Below are 21,088 nucleotides of genomic sequence, written 5' to 3' on the forward strand. Positions count from 1 at the left end.
AGAGAGATGGGTCTCCAGGCAGTCAGTCCTGCCGTGGAGTTCCTGGACTAAAGACGTGGCCTTGTAACTTGGGTCCATTGGGGAACCTCGAGGTATCCTACAAGGGTCTCCAGCCTACGGCTCATCTCTGGACGGGCTTAAAAGAGTACAGAGAATGAACGGACGTTAAGGGCGAGAATACCTCGGGACGGGCCTAGGGAATTTGAGTTACAAGAAGCCATCAGAGGAAGTGAGAGGACCACGAATAGCCACGGAGAGAAGGACAGGGTGCAACTGGAGGCATAGGCCCGGCAGCTGTAGGACTAGGTCCCAGATAGGCCAAGACGGAGTACCCCAGGAAAGAGTGGCAACAGAACTGTATAAGTGTGGCCATGTCTGAAGGTGGAAGATGTAATAAACTGCTTATAGTTATTTTGCCAAGAGTTCTCCGTGTTTTGTGTAAGTTTCGCACACCCTGCCTGAAGCGGTCTACAAGCACTGGCTCTCTCCGGCAGAGGAGTGCGGAGCCCCCACGGCCCGGCGCTGGCACCTTCCTTCAATAACACATCTATGTGTCCTGTGCAGATAAAAAGTGCAGTCCCAGGTGAGCTCCATTCTGATCATTGAGGTCCACGTTTTTCCCTTTTATGTTAGTTATTAAATATTCAAAAGTTCTGCAGCTTTATAATGTACATTATATGTATATGTATGTGTATATATATACACCTATGGTGTGAACAAGGTGCAAGACTCAAAAATATGCAGCTAAACAATAGGATAAAGAGTTGCACAGCAGTCACAATGTATAGGGGAATAATGAAAAGCAGAACTGCTATGGGAATACTAGACTGAAAAATACAATGGACTATCTGAAAAAAGAGAAAAACATGAAAATGGAATGTGCATAACTGCTATGAATAATAGGAATGAGAGATGTTTAGCCATTGTATTGATCAATGCAAAAGAGCCCCAAACCCAAACGCCAAGGTAATCTCTATTTTTGGGGACCCTAACCTACATGTAACCTCACCTAGAGTTAAAAATTTGCTCTATATGGGAAGCAAAGGACCAAGCTATATATGTGAAATAAGACACATGGCTATGGGTGTGGCAGGGTTCTCAGACAGAAAATGCATACTAATGAAACAATGTACGTCTGGAACACCTATGGTGTGAACAAGGTGCAAGACTCAAAAAATATAAAACTAATCAATAGGATAAAGAGTTGCACAGCAGTCACAATGTATAGGGGAATAATGAAAAGCAGAACTGCTACGGCAATACTAGACTGAAAAATACAATGGACTATCTGAAAAAAAGTGAAAAACATGAAAATGGTATCTGCATTACTGCTATGAATAATAGGAATGAGAGATGTACCTTGCACCTTGTTCACACCATTGGTGTTCCAGACGTACATTCTTTAATTAGCATGCATTTTCTGTCTGAGAACCCTGCCCCACCCATAGCCATGTGTCTTATTTCACATATATAGCTTGCTTCTTTGCTTCCCATACAGAGCAAGTTTTTAACTGCAGGTGAGGTTACACATAGGTTAGGGACCCCAAAAATAGAGATTACCTTGGTGTTTGGTTTTGGGGCTCCTTTGCATTGATCAATACAATGGCTAAGCATCTCTTATATTCCTATTATACATAGCAGTTATGAACTTACCATTTTCATGTTTTTCTCTTTTTTCAGATTGTCCATTGTATTTTTCATTCTACTATTCCCATAGCAGTTCTGCTTTTCATTATTCCCCTATACATTGTGACTGGTGTGCAACTCTTTATCCTATTGTTTATTGCACACTCCCGCTCCCAGGCTCCAGCGGGGGCATCCTCCCTCTCACCTGCCCGGTGGCTCCACTCCCTCCTCTGTCGCCCCGGGGTCTGCCGTGGCCGCCTCCTGCTTCCAGGCCGCATCCAGCCCTTCTGTGCGTGACCGTAGGGTGTGCGTGGCCACGCCCCCTTTCTTAAAAGGCCGTCGTCCCATTACCCAGAAGCGATCCCTGTGGTCACCTGTTATAAGACTGCATCCCCTTACAGGAGGCGCCTGAGCAACGTTGCCTTTAGTTAGTGTGTTGCTAGTTCAGGTCCCTTTACGTTAATGTGCATAACTCAGCCTGCTGTGTCCTTATCCCAGTTCCGTATATCTAACCTGTGTCTCATCTTAAAGCCTGTGTCACCTCCTCTGTGCTGCCACGTCTGAGCCATTCCATCTCCATGCCACCACGCTGAGCCATTCCATCTCCATGCCACCTTTTCTGAGCCATTCCATCTCCATGCCACCACGTCTGAGCCATTCCATCTCCATGCCACCTTTTCTGAGCCATTCCATCTCCATGCCACCACGCTGAGCCATTCCATCTCCATGCCACCTTTTCTGAGCCATTCCATCTCCATGCCACCACGTCTGAGCCATTCCATCTCCATGCCACCACGCTGAGCCATTCCATCTCCATGCCACCTTTTCTGAGCCATTCTATCTCCATGCCACCACGTCTGAGCCATTCCATCTCCATGCCACCTTTTCTGAGCCATTCCATCTCCATGCCACCACGCTGAGCCATTCCATCTCCATGCCACCTTTTCTGAGCCATTCCATCTCCATGCCACCACGTCTGAGCCATTCCATCTCCATGCCACCACGCTGAGCCATTCCATCTCCATGCCACCTTTTCTGAGCCATTCTATCTCCATGCCACCACGTCTGAGCCATTCCATCTCCATGCCACCATGTCTGAGCTATTCCATCTCCATGCCACCTTGTCTGAGCCATTCTATCTCCATGCCACCACGCTGAGCCATTCCATCTCCATGCCACCTTTTCTGAGCCATTCCATCTCCATGCCACCACGTCTGAGCCATTCCATCTCCAGGCCACCACGTTTGAGCCATTCCATCTCTGTGCTGCCACGTCTGAGCCATTCCATCTCCGTGCCGCCACGTCTGAGCCATTCCATCTCCGTGCCACCACGTCTGAGCCATTCTATCTCCGTGCCACCACGTCTGAGCCATTCCATCCCCGTGCCACCACGTCTCAGCCATTCCATCTCCGTGCCACCATGTCTGAGCCATTCCATCTCTGTGCTGCCACGTCTGAGCCATTCCATCTCTGTGCTTCCACGTCTGAGCCATTCCATCTCCGTGCCACCACGCTGAGCCATTCCATCTCCATGCCACCTTTTCTGAGCCATTCCATCTCCATGCCACCACGTCTGAGCCATTCCATCTCCATGCCACCACGCTGAGCCATTCCATCTCCATGCCACCTTTTCTGAGCCATTCTATCTCCATGCCACCACGTCTGAGCCATTCCATCTCCATGCCACCTTTTCTGAGCCATTCCATCTCCATGCCACCACGCTGAGCCATTCCATCTCCATGCCACCTTTTCTGAGCCATTCCATCTCCATGCCACCACGTCTGAGCCATTCCATCTCCATGCCACCACGCTGAGCCATTCCATCTCCATGCCACCTTTTCTGAGCCATTCTATCTCCATGCCACCACGTCTGAGCCATTCCATCTCCATGCCACCATGTCTGAGCTATTCCATCTCCATGCCACCTTGTCTGAGCCATTCTATCTCCATGCCACCACGCTGAGCCATTCCATCTCCATGCCACCTTTTCTGAGCCATTCCATCTCCATGCCACCACGTCTGAGCCATTCCATCTCCAGGCCACCACGTTTGAGCCATTCCATCTCTGTGCTGCCACGTCTGAGCCATTCCATCTCCGTGCCGCCACGTCTGAGCCATTCCATCTCCGTGCCACCACGTCTGAGCCATTCTATCTCCGTGCCACCACGTCTGAGCCATTCCATCCCCGTGCCACCACGTCTCAGCCATTCCATCTCCGTGCCACCATGTCTGAGCCATTCCATCTCTGTGCTGCCACGTCTGAGCCATTCCATCTCTGTGCTTCCACGTCTGAGCCATTCCATCTCCGTGCCACCACGTCTGAGCCATTCCATCTCCGTGCTGCCACGTCTGAGCCATTCCATCTCTGTGCTGCCATGTCTGAACCATTCCATCTCCGTGCCGCCACGTCTGAGCCATTCCATCTTCGTGCCGTCATGTCTGAGCCATTCCACCTCCGTGCCACCATGTCTGAGCCATTCCATCTCCGTGCCACCACGTCTGAGCCATTCCATCTCTGTGCTGACACGTCTGAGCCATTCCATCTCTGTGCTGACACGTCTGAGCCATTCCATCTCCGTGTTACCACGTCTGAGCCATTCCATTTCTGTGCTGCCATGTCTGAGCCATTCCATCTCCATGCCGCCACGTCTGAGCCATTCCCCCTCCGTGCTGCTAAGTCCAAGTTACCACCTTTGTGCCATCACATCCGAGCACACCTGCACCGGACTTTAGAGACTGTTACCAGTCTGTAAGAGTCGATCTCCACTGGTTCTTGACAATCGTGCACTTAGGCCCCCGGGGGCTGTGCCAGACAATCCCTGTATAGGGGTTTGCTTCTGGTTGCTCCTCCAGGGGAGTCTGGTGTACGGCACAGTGGGTCCCCTCCTGGACGCTCACCACCCCTTGGCGACCATAACACATAGACATTAATATGGAGTCGGCCTCTGCAGATAAAGCGTTTCCCACTCTTCTATTTCTACAAGATTACGGAGGCGTCTGTGTAATGCACGGGTAGTGATGGGATGGTCGGACTGCAGGCCAGCAACCGCAGTATGCCAGTCACACTTTGCACTAGCCGTCACGCCACCGTACACACTAAAGGGCCGGAATACTTTTCACCCACCTTTCGGTCCTGGAAGGGAGTACTTTGGTAGACCCCTTCCCAGGTGAGAATTGTGGGGTGTCTGGTGGCTGGGTACATGGGCCACAGTCAGATCATAAGCACCAAAACCAGCAAGGAAAGTAGTAACCATAACACAGGTATAAGGGGATGCCAGGGACAAAACCAAAACACCAGAGCAGAGAACAAACCAGCAGCAACACAAACACTAACCCTACTACCCAGGAACAACTGAAAATAATCAGCACTGAGATAGCGGGTTTATATACCCCTCTCCTGGGTCAGCACTGACCAGAAGAGATGGCGGGTTTATATACCCCTCTCTTGGGTCAGCACTGACCAGAGGATGTGGCGGGTTTATATACCCCTCTCTTGGGTCAGCACTGACCAGAAGAGATGGCGGGTTTATATACCCCTCTCCTGGGTCAGCACTGACCAGAGGATGTGGCGGGTTTATATACCCCTCTCCTGGGTCAACACTGACCAGAGGATGTGGCGGGTTTATATACCCCTCTCCTGGGTCAGCACTGACCAGAGGATGTGGCGGGTTTATATACCCCTCTCCTGGGTCAGCACTGACCAGAGGATGTGGCGGGTTTATATACCCCTCTCCTGGGTCAGCACTGACCAGAAGAGATGGCGGGTTTATATACCCCTCTCCTGGGTCAGCACTGACCAGAAGAGATGGCGGGTTTATATACCCCTCTCTTGGGTCAGCACTGACCAGAGGAGATGGGGGTTTATATACCCCTCTCCTGGGTCAGCACTGACCAGAAGAGATGGCGGGTTTATATACCCCTCTCCTGGGTCAGCACTGACCAGAAGAGATGGCGGGTTTATATACCCCTCTCTTGGGTCAGCACTGACCAGAGGAGATGGGGGTTTATATACCCCTCTCCTGGGTCAGCACTGACCAGAAGAGATGGCGGGTTTATATACCCCTCTCCTGGGTCAGCACTGACCAGAAGAGATGGCGGGTTTATATACCCCTCTCCTGGGTCAGCACTGACCAGAAGAGATGGCGGGTTTATATACCCCTCTCCTGGGTCAGCACTGACCAGAAGAGATGGCGGGTTTATATACCCCTCTCCTGGGTCAGCACTGACCAGAAGAGATGGCGGGTTTATATACCCCTCTCCTGGGTCAGCACTGACCAGAAGAGATGGCGGGTTTATATACCCCTCTCCTGGGTAAGCTGACACTGCTTAGGTAACTCCTAGTCTCCACCTTCAACCCAGAGAGACAAAGGTGGTGAGGAGGATTGATTGGAAGGAACCTCTCACCACCTAGCTGAACCAGAAGACATGGCGTCCCATATCCCCTGGCAACAGCTCACACTAGAGGACCCGGCCTCCCGGGACCCCTGCACCACATGATCGCTGTCTTTTTTTATCTTATATCCAGACACGGGGTTTTCTATCAGTGTTAGTATACCATTGTTTGCAATTGGAGGATGTCTTTTTTCGGGGAGGTCTTTTTTGTGATTGGTAACAGCTTTGACCATCTACCTATTTATATGGCACCTGTATTGCTATTTTGTATGCTTGAAAAAGACCGGAAGGTTGAAACGTTGCAGTTGGATTAGGAAAATAATTTTGCTTATCACTTTGGAGGAGCTGTCTTTCTTTCTACTGATATCGGGGGAGGCCGGGCTCACAATCTCCTGTATAGGATGGGGCTGGGGTCCGGGGTCTGTGCGGCGTCATCTTCTCCCCCTCCATGTCTGTATGGAGCTCGTGCACTGGGCACAGTCACGGGGAACAGAGAAGGGTCTTCCCCAAACTGTTCCCACACGATGGAAGCTACAATTGTCCACAATGTCTTGTGCTGAAGATTAAGATTTCCCATCACTGAAGCTAAGAGGCCGCGGCCGCCCCCTGATAACAGCCCATCTGTACAGCGGGCACAATGCAGTCAGGGGGTAACGTCCTCCATCACCAAACCCAGACCCCTCCATCAAACGCAGATAGAGATAAGAGATCTGTCCCTGCACAGAACATGTCTCCTCCAGAGTCCAGTGGTGAAGGCTTCACACTTCCCAATCCGACACTCGGCATTGTGCTTGGTGATGCATGGCTCAGTATTATGCTTGATGTACGACTCAGCATTGTGCTTGGTGTAATATGGCTCAGTATTGTGCTTGGTGATGTACAGTTCAGCATTGTGCTTGGTGATGTACGGCTAGGCATTGTGCTTGTGGATGTACGGCTCGGCATTGTGCTTGGTGATGTACGGCTCGGCATTGTGCTTGGTGATGTATGGCTCGGCATTGTGCTTGGTGATGTATGGCTCGGCATTGTGCTTGGTGATGTATGGCTCGGCATTGTGCTTGGTGATGTACGGCTCGGCATTGTGCTTGGGGATGTACGGCTCGGCATTGTGCTTGGTGAGGTATGGCTCAGCATTGTGCTTGGTGATGTACAGCCCAGCATTGTGCTTGGTGATATATGGCTCGGCATTGTGCTTGGTGATGTACAGCCCAGCATTGTGCTTGGTGATATATGGCTCAGTATTGTGCTCGGTGATGTACGGCTCAGCATTGTGCTTGGTGATGTATGGCTCGGCATTGTGCTTGGTGATGTACGGCTCGGCATTGTGTTTGGTGAGGTACGGCTCAGCATTGTGCTTGGTGGTGTACGGCTCGGCATTGTGCTTGGTGATGTACGGCTCGGCATTGTGCTTGGTGATTTTCGGCTCAGCATTGTGCTTGGTGAGGTATGGCTCAGCATTGTGCTTGGTGATGTACAGCTCGGCATTGTGCTTGGTGATGTACGGCTCGGCATTGTGCTTGGTGATGTACGGCTCGGCATTGTGCTTGGTGATGTATGGCTCAGCATTGTGCTTGGTGAGGTATGGCTCAGCATTGTGCTTGGTGATGTACGGCCCAGCATTGTGCTTGGTGATGTACGGCCCAGCATTGTGCTTGGTGAGGTATGGCTCAGCATTGTGCTTGGTGATGTACGGCCCAGCATTGTGCTTGGTGATGTATGGCTCAGTATTGTGCTTGGTGATGTATGGCTCGGCATTGTGCTTGGTGATGTATGGCTCGGCATTGTGCTTAGTGATGTACGGGCTCAACATTGTGGTTGGTGATGTACGGTTCAGTATTGTGCTTGGTAATGTATGGCTTGGCATTGTGCTTGGTGATGTACGGCTCGGCATTGTGCTTGGTGATGTATGGCTTGGCATTGTGCTTGATGTACAGCTCGGCATTGTGCTTGGTGATGTACGGCTCGGCATTGTGCTTGGTGATGTACGGCTCGGCATTGTGCTTGGTGATGTGTGGCTCGGCATTGTGCTTGGTGAGGTATGGCTCGGTATTGTGCTTGGTGATGTACGGCTCGGCATTGTGCTTGGTGATGTACGGCTCGGTATTGTGCTTGGTGATGTACGGCTCGGCATTGTGCTTGGTGATGTGTGGCTTGGCATTGTGCTTGGTGATGTACTGCTCGGTATTGTGCTTGGTGATGTACGGCTCAGTATTGTGCTTGGTGATGTACTGCTCGGTATTGTGCTTGGTGATGTACGGCTCGGCATTATGCTTGGTGATGTACGGCTCGGTATTGTGCTTGGTGATGTACGGTTCAGCATTGTGCTTGGTGATGTACGACTGCAGCTACTTGGCCATATAGCTCCTGGTGGACGCAGTGTTTGTGCTGATGTTACCAGAGGAGGTCAAAACTCTGCAGTTATGGGGTCAGCAGAACGGTTGGGACTTTTCTGCTCTCTGCTCCTCAGCACTCGGCCCCCCGCTCTGTAGTGTGTTTATGTTATACACTAGAGAAGGGTCCCGGATGTTCTACACCAGGGGCAATGGAACGGAAGGAAAAACCTGAATTCCATCATTTATAACTTTCTCCATATATAACCCCTGGCAAACATTCTGGCCTCACCTCTGGTCTGATTATGTTCATTCAGTTGTTTACTTTTGTTTAAATAAAGCAGATCACAGACGACACAAAACTAAAGTCATTTCAAATGTCAACACTAAAAAAATCATGAAAACATAATGTGCAGCCACTAACGGTTACTTTTCAAGATCAAACAGGGGGGAAAATTATGGAATCATGAAAAAGAAACAAACAAAAGACCCCTCCTGTAATACATCACTAGTATTTGTGGCACCACCTCTGGCTTTTATAACAGCTTGCAGTCTCTGAGGCGTGGACTTAATGAGTGACAAACAGTCTCTTCATCAATCTGGCTCCAGCTTTCTCTGATTGGTGTTGCAGATCAGCTTTGCAGGTTGGAGCCTTGTCATGGGCCATTTTCTTCAACTTCCACCAAAGATTTTCACTTGGATTGAGATCCGGACTATTTGCAGGCCATGTCACTGACCTTATGTGTCTTCTTTCAAGGAATGTTTTCAAAGTTTTTGCTCTATGGCAGGATGCATTATCATCTTGATAAATTATTTCATCATCCCCAAACATCCTTTCAATTGATGAAATAAAACTGTCCAACATTTCAATGTAAACTTGGGCATTTATTGAAGATGTAATGACAGCCATCTCCCCAGTGCCTTTGCCTGACATGCAGCCCCATATCATCAATGACTGTGGAAATTTACATGTTCTTTTCAGTCAGTCATCTTTTTATTGTTTAGCTTTTCTGTATGTAAATCCCATTTCCTTTAGGCGGCTTCTTACAGTTCGGTCACAGACATTGACTTCAGTTTCCTACCATTTGTTCCTCATTTGCTTTGTTGTGCATTTCCTGTTTTGGAGACATATTGCTTTAAGTTTCCTGTCTTGACGCTTTGATGTCTTCCTTGGTCTACCAGTATGTTTGTCTTTAATAACCTTCCCATGTTGTTTGTATTTGGTCCAGATTTTAGACACAGCTGACTGTGAACAACCAACATCTTTTGCAACATTATGTGATGATTTACCCTCTTTTAAGAGTTTGATAATCCTCTCCTTTGTTTCAATTGACATCTCTGGTGTTGGAGCCATGATTCATGTCCGTCCACTTGGTGCAAGAGCTCTCCAAGGTGTGATCACTCCTTTTTAGATGCAGACTAACGAGCAGATCTTATTTGATGCAGGTATTAGTTTTGGGAATGAAAATTTACAGGGTGATTCCATAATTGTTTCCTCATAATTGAGTGATTCCATAATTTTTCACCCTGTTTGGTCTTGAAAAGTAACCATTACTGGCTGCATATTATGTTTTCATGATTATTTTTAGTGTTTCTTAAAGTCAGAAAGTTGCCATTTGAAATGACTTTAGTTTTGTGCCGTCTGTGATCTGCTTTTTTTAAACAACAGTAAACAACTGAATAAACATCCTCAGAGCCAGGGGAGGCCATGACTTTTGCCAGGGGTTGCAGTATGAACTGTGCTTTCATTTCTCACCATTTTTACGGTCTCTGATTACTGTGAATGAATAGGATAAGCAAACTGAATACAGATGTGTCCATATTGCTTTATGGAGGGGGCCATGTCAATGTTGCGGCACCAGATGTGGGGTCACAGCCCCCGGGTCAGTGGCGCTATGTTCAGCAGTGATAGGCGGTGCACGCTTACCCTTAATGATAGGGAGTGAGGCTGCTGCGGAGCATCTGAAAACCCGGTGTTAGCTCCATCATATTCCTGGTATTATCCGGACAGCAGAGTGTGACGGGGCAGGTCCACGCCGCCATCTATCTGCTCACACACCTGAGGACGCTGCTGGGGACAGGTGACTCGAGCTGTGCAGGGATTAGGTGACTCAGGGGACACGATAAAGCCCAGGAAAGAAGTGGGAAGGTGAGAGCGTCTTTATGGCAGCGAGCGGCTTCCTCCTGATATGATACACGGCTACCTGCAGCAACATGTGAGTCCGAGAGAGGGAAAAATGGCCGGATTATAAGAGGCTTGTGTCTCACATGGAGCAGATTACGGCATGGAGACATATTATTTCATTACCTGTTATTTGCATGGTGCGGTCATATTCCACAGGTCGCTGCTGCCCCCATTCGGGCACGGTTCATGCACGTGTTTCACTTATATAATGCAGGTCCTTATAGGTTTAGTGATTTTAATACAGAATAACAATTTTTAGGCACCAGAAATCTTCTTAAAGCGTGTCTGTAATTATAGGTGACTGTTCAGAGTATGTCGTCCTGTGTGTACATGAGGAATAAAACTATGTCTGTCCATTATATCATGCGGATCCTGCATTTTTCACTAGTTTCCCCTCTGCAGGTGTTATCTCTAATTTTACATAGTCTGTTAGCTTTTGGATGTAGACTGGCTGGGATGATGTTTCCCACAGATATGAGGGATTCTTGCTCTCCGGTCTTTATGTACAACATGGTCTGGAGCAGCAGCAGCATGGAGGACGTTATACAGCAGGACTGAGCAGTGTAGCTGTGATTTCAGCTTTGGGGTGAGATAAACACTTACTAGAAAGCATAAGCATTATGGAAGCCATTATACTGTAGTACTCAACAGTGAGGATGTGAATCCAGCACTGGGGGATACATAAGACCAGTGGCGTACCACCAATGGCTGCAGACTACGAGGCCACTATGGGGCCTAGTGCTAGTGCCGCTACCACCCCACCTATTCAACTGTATCAGCTTCCAGGATACCGATACTGATGAAAGCCATGATAAAAGAGGGAACGCTCCACTGACGCCCCCCTGCATCATTCTCCCTCTAATGTCTCAGCACAGTGTCCGTGATGACGTCACTACAGCGGACCCCTGTGCTGAGATCAGCAAAGCTGCAGACCTTTCACCACAGGGACCGGAGCAGTGGGGAAATGAGCAGAGAGTTTGGGTTTTTTTAAACAATGAATACACTGGTGGCCATAATACGATTCAGATGGCTATGGGGTGGGGTGCAATATTCTATATATGGAGGACTATGGGGTGTTCATTATTCTGGAGGGCTATGTGGGACCCATTATATGAAAGGCTATGTAGCGACCATTAAAATATTGTGAGGTCTATGAGGGAGCCTTTATATATTAAAAATAATTAAAAACTAAGCTATCACTGAGCCCCAGATCCCGAAAATGAGAACGCTAGAGGTCTTGGAAAATAGCAACAAAAGCGCAATTTTTTTTTTTTAACAAATTTCTGAATTTTTTTCACCACTTAAGTAAAAACAAAACTATACACGTTTGGTATCTACAAACTCGTACTGACCTGGATCACATGTTGCTTTTTCCTGATCATTTTTTCTTCTTAAAGAGGTTTTCCCGATACAACATATTGATGACCTATCCCTAGGAGAAGTCAATAATATTAGATCAATGAGGGTCCGACATCCGACACCAGAAGCAATCATATATTTGCCCTGGAAGCCACTGGAGAAAGTAACAGAATAATAGTCAAGACCCCCACTCACCCCCACCCACCTGATAGTGATGACCTGTCTTATAGACATCGCTGTCTTGTGCCCGGACAACACATTTAAAGTATCTGAATACATCTAAAATGAAAACTAAAGTAACTTTGCCCACGGTCTTGGGTAACAATCACTGACCTTTGTGTGTATGCAGCTCCAGTGCAGAGACGTGCTTCCATGGTTACGGGCGGCCTACTAATAAACTGTGCAGCCTGAGCCTGTGCTGTGTTACTCCATCACTAATTTACCTCATCTAATATGAAAATTATCTGCACCATTTCATCTATTTTGTCAAGAAGAAAAAATAGAGATCACACTTATGTTCTCTCCTCTGTATGGCCCCTCTTTAGTATAACTCAATATGGCTGCCTTCTTGATATGGCCTCTTGTTTGGTATAGCCCCCTCCTTGATAAAACCCCCTTATTTGCATGGAGCCTCCTTGGTACAGCCCCCTTCTAGGTATGGCCCTCTTCTTGGCATAACCCTTAAAGTTTATGCAGTATGGCCCCTTCCTCGGCTATGACCTTCTTTGGTAAGGCCCCCCCCCCCCCCTTGGCATGGCCCCTTTCTTGACATGGATCCTCATTGATAAGGCCCCCTCCTTGCCATGGAAACTTTTGGTAAGGACCCCTCCTTGGCATGGCCTCCTCCTTGGTATGGCCGTTTCCTTGCCATGGAAACTCTTTGGTAAGGCCCCTCTCTTTGGCTCGGACCCTCTTTGGTATAACCCTTCCATTGTGTGGCCCTTTATTCAGTATGGCCCTGTCACGGGTGTGTCACCGGTGACAGACAGTCATGTGGTTTCTGGCAATAGAAGGTCACAGTGTTTGGCTGCACAGAATGCTCCCTGACTTTCCATTGTTTCTGCTGTCAGTATTCATTAGTATAGGTAGGTTTCCTGCTGGATTCATCTCTCTCCCTTTTGGCTCCAGCAGGAGTTCGCCTTCCACCCAGCTGCTGATCATCAGTATTCTCTTGGTGCTTATATACCCCTTCCTTCCTTGGACTGGTTCTGGTGATATTATTCAGTTCATTCAAGCCTTGGTTGCAACCAGGTGGCTTATGCTCATCTGTGGTATCGTTGGTGAGAACTTTGCTGAATTTCTACCTGAGTCATCTGTGGATAAGTAGTTCATGCATTTTCCCCCCGTGTGACCTCCTTGTGTCGTCTATAGTATTTAGTGTGGTTGACAAAAAGCTCATCCCACCCGTTCCCTATTTAGGGCCCAGCACTAGGGATACGTAGGGTCAGGTATCCGGCTCGGTACATAGGTGTGAAACCTATCTACAGTGGTGAGGAACCCCAGGGACCAGCAGTAGGTTTGGTCAGGGGTCACCATCTTCCCTTTCCCTAAACACAGGGTTTCCCTTCCCTTTCGCCGTTGACTTGGTACTTCCCCATACCTAGCATGGCAGGCCCTTTGTTTCGTATGGCCCCCTCCTTGGTACGGCCCTCTCCTTCATATGGCCCTTTACTCAGTATGGCCCCTTGTTTGGTATGGCCCCCTCCTTGCTATAGTCCTTTACTCAGTATGGCCCCTTGTTTGATATGACCCCCTCCTTGGTACAGCCCCTTCCTTAGCATGGCTCTTTTTTGGTATGGCCCTTTATTCAGTATGGCCTCTTATTTTGTGTGGCCCCCTCTTTTATACCGCCCCCTTCTTGGCATGGCCACATCTTTGGCATGGCACACTCCTTGGTATGGCCCTTTACTTAGTATGGTCCACTCCTTGGTGTGGCCCCCTCCTGGATACAGCCCCTTCCTTGGCATAGCCCCGTCCTTGGCATGGTCCCTTCTTTGATATGGCTCCTCCTTGATGTGGCCCCCTCCTTGGCATGCCACTTCTTTGGTATGGACCCCTCCTTAGTTTGGTCCCCTGCTTGTTATGGCCCCTCCTTGGTCTGGCCCCTGTTGGTGTATGCTCTTTCTTGGTATGACCTCCTTCTTTCCTATGGCCCCCTCTGCGGCACAACCCCCTTGAATGTTTTCTGAATCCTCCTTAAGCCTTTTCTACCCCTTTAGTGACTCCAGTTTCCCATCCATCCTGGAGTCGCTATGTCGACCCTTATGTTCAAAGAACTCTTCTGATTAACCTGTGTCCTTTCCCTCCATTCTGCGCAAGAAGAATCCTAATGTTATGGCTTCAGCTACTTTGCTTTTTACACGGACCCAACTATCCTTCATTTGCACACTGTGTTGTAACACCACAGGGCGGAGAGGTGCCGGCCGGGTGATAGTAGCCGATATCGGCTATACCTGTGCTCGCAGGAGTCTCGGGACTGTCAGTTATTCTAAGCTTTGTATCACTCATGTCGTGCCACAACGTTCCATTTCCAGATAATCCGATAAACAAGCAAAATGCTCATTCATTTGGGTGAAATGATCTTTAGGCTGGCATGAAAATCATCATTCTCGGCAGCACATTATCCCAGGTACTACCGAGAGCAATGTGTACCACCCCGCGCTCGGCCGCAGCCGAGCCGCTCGGATCCGGGCTCGTTTGGTGGGTGGTTCGAGCGCCTCCGGACCCAGGGGTCACATCGCTCTGAAAGGGGTTTGGCGCTACGTGTAGGGACTTCGGTGGGGAGGTTCACGGCCGGAGCCGTGGTGTTTTTAGGGATTAAAGTTCGTGACGCCGCCCACGGGTTGTGGTGAATGTGGACACCACCGCTGCCATTAACTAGGCTCCTGGGGACGGTGTTATGCAGCCTGGTGTTGACCCCTCCGTGGGCAGGGGGTGATGGTCCTGGGGCCCGGTGGTTGTGAGGTGCGGGCCCGATGGTGTGGTGCGGTGCGCGGCCCGAGGGCACTGTTGTACTCACTATGACAGATACACCGAAGTCTCTGGTAAACCAAAAAGGATGGTGGTCTGTGCCCGCAGCCGGCTGCGCTGTGCCCCTTTCTCAGGTTGGTGGTTCCCGCCCTTCCCCTGCATTTCTTTAGTAGAATTTTACTGCTTATGCTTCAGCAACGGTAGTCCGCTTTGCTGTGTGTCAGAGAACCCGTTTGGCCGCAGGCGCTGGCCCGTGGGATCTCTCTGCCTGGGCGGTGGCTTTCTATCCCCCTCGGTGGGCTGTTGCCGTCTTTCGGGTCTAGGGACGGGAAAGGACCTAAGGTCCAGACCTCAATCAGTGAATTCGACGTGGTCCAGTGGCTTCTGGATCTCGTTCTGGGTCTGAATACCCCCTCCTGGTGCTCCGGTTTCCAGTTGGCTCCCCGGTTCGGTTCCGGCGGGCCACTACCCTGTCCCGGTCCCTTATGGTTCCACCAGCCATCTTCCCGGCTCCTGCAGGCGGCAACCACCGTCTGCCTCCTTGCCAGAGGTGACTGGGCTCCAACCCAGACACCTGGTGTTAGACTGTGGCAGACCTGGGCACAGGTCTGCACTTGAACTCCACTCCACTTCACTGTCAGAACTCATCTACCACTGTTTCTCCTGCCTCAGGGCCTGTGTCCTCCTCGGTAGGCGTGGCCAACCACCTGGCTCCGCCCCCTGATGTGAACATCAAACCCGGAGGGAGGTGACAAGGGTTTTGTAGGTTGCCTGCTGTCACCTTATTAGGGGCTGGTGTTTGTGCAGGGGCCTACCTGTGACTACCTGGCTTACCTGGCTAGTCCAGGGCGTCACAAATGCAGCTAATGTGCACTGAGCCATCTATCCCTGATCTATCACTGATTGTCCGGTGGGTACGCGGTCGTCCGGATCAGTCGTACATTACATCCCTGTATATTAATAGCCCTGCTCTGAGCGCTGCCTCTATGGAGCATCTACCGGTCATCCTCAGGTGCAGTTGTGATGTCATCACTCTGCAGATAATAATAATAATAATGACATCACACTGTGCAGCCAGGTCACAACATTCGCTTCCGTACTGCATAAAGCCGTGATCAGAGCTGTCACACAAGAGGAAGATGACATCTCGTGACACGTATGATGTCACACAGCTGGGGCTCTGCTATGTGGTGGGATGATGACATCACAAGAATAAAACCCTGTCTGCTGCAGTGTACTGTGCTTTTGGATGGGTCATTACAGGACTCAGTGACAGTGGTGTAGATTTGGGGGTGCAGACACCATTGGGTGATTTCACAATACCCTGCAGCAGAGACTGCAATCAGCAGGAGGGGTGATGGCCGAATAGTTTTCAGCCTTTACAGGCTGCAGATACAATATGACGTCACTCTCTGGCTCTAGGTAGAACGCAGTACCAGCTGATAGGGAGTAGAGTATGACGTCATGGCTCAGCAAAATGACGTCACAGTGCAATTACAGATCTCTTTTGCACTTCGAGCTCAGCCGTCAGAGCAACAGATCTCTCTGACAGTCTGTGGAACAACAATGACGTCATATCGACTTCATTATGACGTCATATCGCAGTACATCGCAATAAGGTAACTTGTGAGGCTTTGTGGACGGTTATCTAACTGCATAGTTCCTCTATAAAGTGGAGATTATAACCTGAAGCTTCAGCCTCCACCCGAATGCAGTCCCACACCCACCCGCAACCCTGCAGCCTGCAGCCCACACACAATCTCCCCTCACCGCTCTGCCCCACTGTGATTGGAGGATCCGCCTGTCAGTCAGTCAATGCTGGTTCCTGATTGGTCGGCAGCTGCAGCCGCTCCCTCCCTAGGTGTCGGAGCTGTGAATCCCGGCGCTGAATGCTGCAGAGAACACAGGGGAGCGGAGGAGCGGGAGGGACGGCGGACAGAGCGCAGACCCCCGGAGCCCCGCTCACTGGAGCTCAGACCCCCCAATACAGCACCCCGCAGACAGAACACAGCCGCCCCGGCACTGCACCAAACCGCCCTGTGCAGCGCATCCAGAAGCCCGGGGTCTCCAGAGCATCGTTCCCAGGGCGAGGGATCCACCCCAAGGCACACACCTTGCACTGCAGCAGCTGATCTCTGCAGCCCCCCTGGATTTTCTGGTCACAGCTCTGCCCTCCTGCCGGTGGTCCCTGCTGCCCTCCTGCCGGTGGTCTCTGGTGCCCTCCTGCCGGTGGTCTCTGGTTCCCTCCTGCCGGTGGTCTCTGGTGCCCTCCTGCCGGTGGTCCCTGCTGCCCTCCTGTTGGTGGTCCCTGCTGCCCTCCTGTTGGTGGTCCCTGGTGCCCTCCTGCCGGTGGTCCCTGGTGCCCTCCTGCCGGTGGTCCCTGGTGCCCTCCTGCCGGTGGTCCCTGGTGCCCTCCTGCCGGTGGTCCCTGGTGCCCTCCTGCCGGTGGTCCCTGGTGCCCTCCTGCCGGTGGTCCCTGGTGCCCTCCTGCCGGTGGTCCCTGGTGCCCTCCTGCCGGTGGTCCCTGGTGCCCTCCTGCCGGTGGTCCCTGGTGCCCTCCTGCCGGTGGTCCCTGCTGCCCTCCTGTTGGTGGTCTCTGGTGCCCTCCTGCCGGTGGTACCTGGTGCCCTCCTGTTGGTGGTCTCTGGTGCTCTCCTGCCTCCATCATGGGCACAGTCCTATCCCTGTCACCTGCACCTGGCAAAGCTGGCCCTCTGGATGAGAAGAAGCCAGAACCCCCGGGGGTAGGTGGCGGATATCTGGCCATTCCCAACAGCAAAAATGGAGGCAGCAAAGCGGAGAAAAGCTTAAAGAGACATTCGGTGCTCATCTCTGCGCTCACTTGGAAGAGACTGGTAGCAGCTTCAGCCAAGAAGAAGAACGCCAAGAAGATTAACCCCAACCCAGGACCTATCCATGGCCCGCTGCTGCCCAACAACAACCCGGTGGAACAGCTCAACCATGAGAACTTGCGTAAATCACAGGTCAGTCCTGGTCGTAGGGAACCTAAACCTGTACCTGTGCCCACCGTGCCCATCAGCTCCATCGAAGGCCAGAAGATCCAGCAGCAGCAGCTGGTGGCCGTGCAGAAGCAGGCAAGTGGCCGGTCCCTCTGCTCGCCCCGTCGGGTCATAGTCCAGGCCTCCACGGGAGAGCTCCTCAGGTGTCTGGGAGAATTTGTGTGTCGTCGGTGCTATAAACTGAAGGAGCTGAGCCCGGGAGAGCCCACCATGTGGTTCCGTAATGTTGACCGCTCGTTGCTCCTTCAAGGCTGGCAAGACCAAGGCTTCATCACGCCAGCCAACCTAGTGTTTGTCTACCTTCTTTGTAGAGAGGCCATTGGGGATGAACTGTCCACAGAGTACGAGCTCCAAGCCGCCTTCCTCACCTGCCTCTACTTGGCTTATTCCTATATGGGCAATGAAATATCCTACCCGCTCAAGCCCTTCCTGGTGGAGACTGACAAAGAGGTCTTCTGGCAACGTTGCCTGAGTATCATTGACCGTATGAGTGCCAAAATGCTGCAGATCAACTCCGACCCCCACTTTTTCACACAGGTCTTCCAAGATCTGAAGAATGAAGGAGAAACCAGAGAATCCAACGGGCACTGGACTATAAATTTGGACCGTTAGTTGGAGGTTTGGGCGATGGGTAGGGTTGGGTGAGGACTCTAGTTATAACCAACAAAGTGTCCACGGTCAACTTGAAGACTCGGGCGTAAGTCCGGGTCACCAGGCTGCGGAAAAGAAATCGGGCTGTAATCTACGCGGGGCCACTGCTGCCCAAAAAGTTGGAACATTGCCTCATATATTTGCTGGAAAGTCTTGCAGCCTGCCCACTGGTAGCAAAAGGGTTAAAAGAAACTCGTCTTTTCTTTCTGGAATTGCAGGCAGATGGTGTTTTTATTTATTTTTGTATTTATTTTAGTTTGTCATATAAGTCGGTGGCTTGGAGGCCCCTTAGATGACTCGGGTCCATGTCTAAGGCTTCTAGGTATTGTTGTTTTTTGTCATTGCAGGATTTGAGCAGAGACGGTTGTCAGGATTCATTTCTCCTCCAGGTCATCGTCTCGTTTCCAAAGCTCTTATGTTTTATATTGTTTCCAGGCCCCCCCCCCCCCCATCCCCCCATCATCAGAATGTTGAGGTCCCATCCATCAATACACGAGGAGCAGGGACAGTGATGGCGGCTGCAGGGGCGCACGGCAGGGCCTGTATACCACGGTTATGTGAGGTGTATAGGATTGTTTGTATTCTAGGATATGGTGCAGCTCGCTGCCCCCCACCACCTGGGCATGTACTGGGTGTGCCCCCGCCGCAGGAAGGGCCTAGGATCAGGGTCTGGACATTGCATATTTCAGATTTATCAAACCTCTCATAGTATGAATGTAAGAAATACCGGAACACGAGAAATGCCGCAATCTGTCCCACATTGAAGCTGTTAATAATAATAATAATAATGTGCCAACCGTGTTCAAATGTACAAAAAGCGTCATGTTTTATATTGTATAAAAAAATAACATAAAAGTGATTGGATCTCGTATGGCGTGTGACGCGTTCTTGGGTTTATAGACTCTGTATTGGCTTCTGTCAGCAGAGGGGTGTAGATGTATACAGGGGGTGTATACAGGTGTGTAGGTATATAGTGGTGTGTATGTGTGTATATACAGGGGGGGTGTCTACGGGGATGTAGATATATAGTGGTGTGTGTAGATGTGTACAGGGGGCTGTATACAGGTGTGTGGGTGTATGCAGGGGACTGTATACAGGTGTATAGGTATATAGTGGTGTGTGTGTGTGTGTGTGTGTATGTATACAGGGGTGTGTGTATACAGTTGTGTAGGTATATAGTGTGTGTGTGTGTGTGTGTATACAGGAGGGTGTGTATACAGGTGTGTAGGTATATAGTGGTGTGTGTGTGTGTGTGAGTGTGTGTGTGTGTGTGTGTGTGTGTGTATACAGGGGTGTGTGTATACAGGTGTGTAGATATATAGTGGTGTGTGTATAGGGGTGTAGATGTGTACAGGCAGTTGTGTATACAGGGGGCTGTATACAGGTGTGTAGGTTTATGCAGGGGTCTGTATACAGGTGTGTGGGTGTATGCAGGGGGGCTGTATACAGGTGTGTATGTTTATGCAGGGGGGCTGTATACAGGTGTGTAGGTTTATGCAGGGGGGCTGTATACAGGTGTGTAGGTGTATGCAGGAGGGCTGTATACAGGTGTGTAGGTGTATGCAGGGGGGCTGTATACAGGTGTGTAGGTGTATGCAGGAGGGCTGTATACAGGTGTGTAGGTGTATGCAGGAGGGCTGTATACAGGTGTGTAGGTGTATGCAGGGGGGCTGTATACAGGTGTGTAGGTGTATGCAGGGGGGCTGTATACAGGTGTGTAGGTTTATGCAGGGGGGCTGTATACAGGTGTGTAGGTTTATGCAGGGGGGCTGTATACAGGTGTGTGGGTGTATGCAGGGGGGCTGTATACAGGTGTGTGGGTGTATGCAGGGGGGCTGTATACAGGTGTGTGGGTGTATGCAGGGGGGCTGTATACAGGTGTGTGGGTGTATGCAGGGGGGCTGTATACAGGTGTGTGTGTGTATGCAGGGGGGCTGTATACAGGTGTGTGGGTGTATGCAGGGGGGCTGTATACAGGTGTGTGGGTGTATGCAGGGGGACTGTATACAGGTGTGTGGGTGTATGCAGGGGGACTGTATACAGGTGTGTGGGTGTATGCAGGGGGACTGTATACAGGTGTGTGGGTGTATGCAGGGGGACTGTATACAGGTGTGTGGGTGTATGCAGGGGGGCTGTATACAGGTGTGTGGGTGTATGCAGGGGGGCTGTATACAGGTGTGTGGGTGTATGCAGGGGGGCTGTATACAGGTGTGTGGGTGTATGCAGGGGGGCTGTATACAGGTGTGTGGGTGTATGCAGGGGGGCTGTATACAGGTGTGTGGGTGTATGCAGGGGGACTGTATACAGGTGTGTGGGTGTATGCAGGGGGACTGTATACAGGTGCGTGGGTGTATGCAGGGGGGCTGTATACAGGTGCGTGGGTTTATGCAGGGGGGCTGTATACAGGTGTGTGGGTGTATGCAGGGGGGCTGTATACAGGTGTGTGGGTGTATGCAGGGGGGCTGTATACAGGTGTGTGGGTGTATGCAGGGGGGCTGTATACAGGTGTGTGGGTGTATGCAGGGGGGCTGTATACAGGTGTGTGGGTGTATGCA

The 21,088-nt window shown here is 50.6% G+C and overlaps 1 protein-coding gene across 1 annotated transcript; it reads left to right on the forward strand.

Moving 5' to 3' along the window:
- The first annotated feature begins 16,724 nt into the window (after positions 1–16,724).
- Positions 16,725–19,402, forward strand: CDK5R2 (cyclin dependent kinase 5 regulatory subunit 2). The gene has a single exon (XM_075317087.1). The coding sequence runs from the start codon at positions 17,529–17,531 to the stop codon at positions 18,492–18,494; it is 966 nt and encodes a 321-aa protein (XP_075173202.1). The 5' UTR covers positions 16,725–17,528; the 3' UTR covers positions 18,495–19,402.
- Positions 19,403–21,088: the final 1,686 nt, after the last annotated feature.

The sequence above is a fragment of the Anomaloglossus baeobatrachus genome, chromosome 7 (assembly GCF_048569485.1).
Source record: "Anomaloglossus baeobatrachus isolate aAnoBae1 chromosome 7, aAnoBae1.hap1, whole genome shotgun sequence".
Taxonomy (NCBI): Eukaryota; Metazoa; Chordata; class Amphibia; order Anura; family Aromobatidae; genus Anomaloglossus; species Anomaloglossus baeobatrachus.

Coding starts and splice junctions, on each gene's coding strand:
- CDK5R2 (XM_075317087.1), top strand. CDS start 17,529: ATGGGCACAGTCCTATCCCTGTCACCTGCACCTGGCAAAGCTGGCCCT.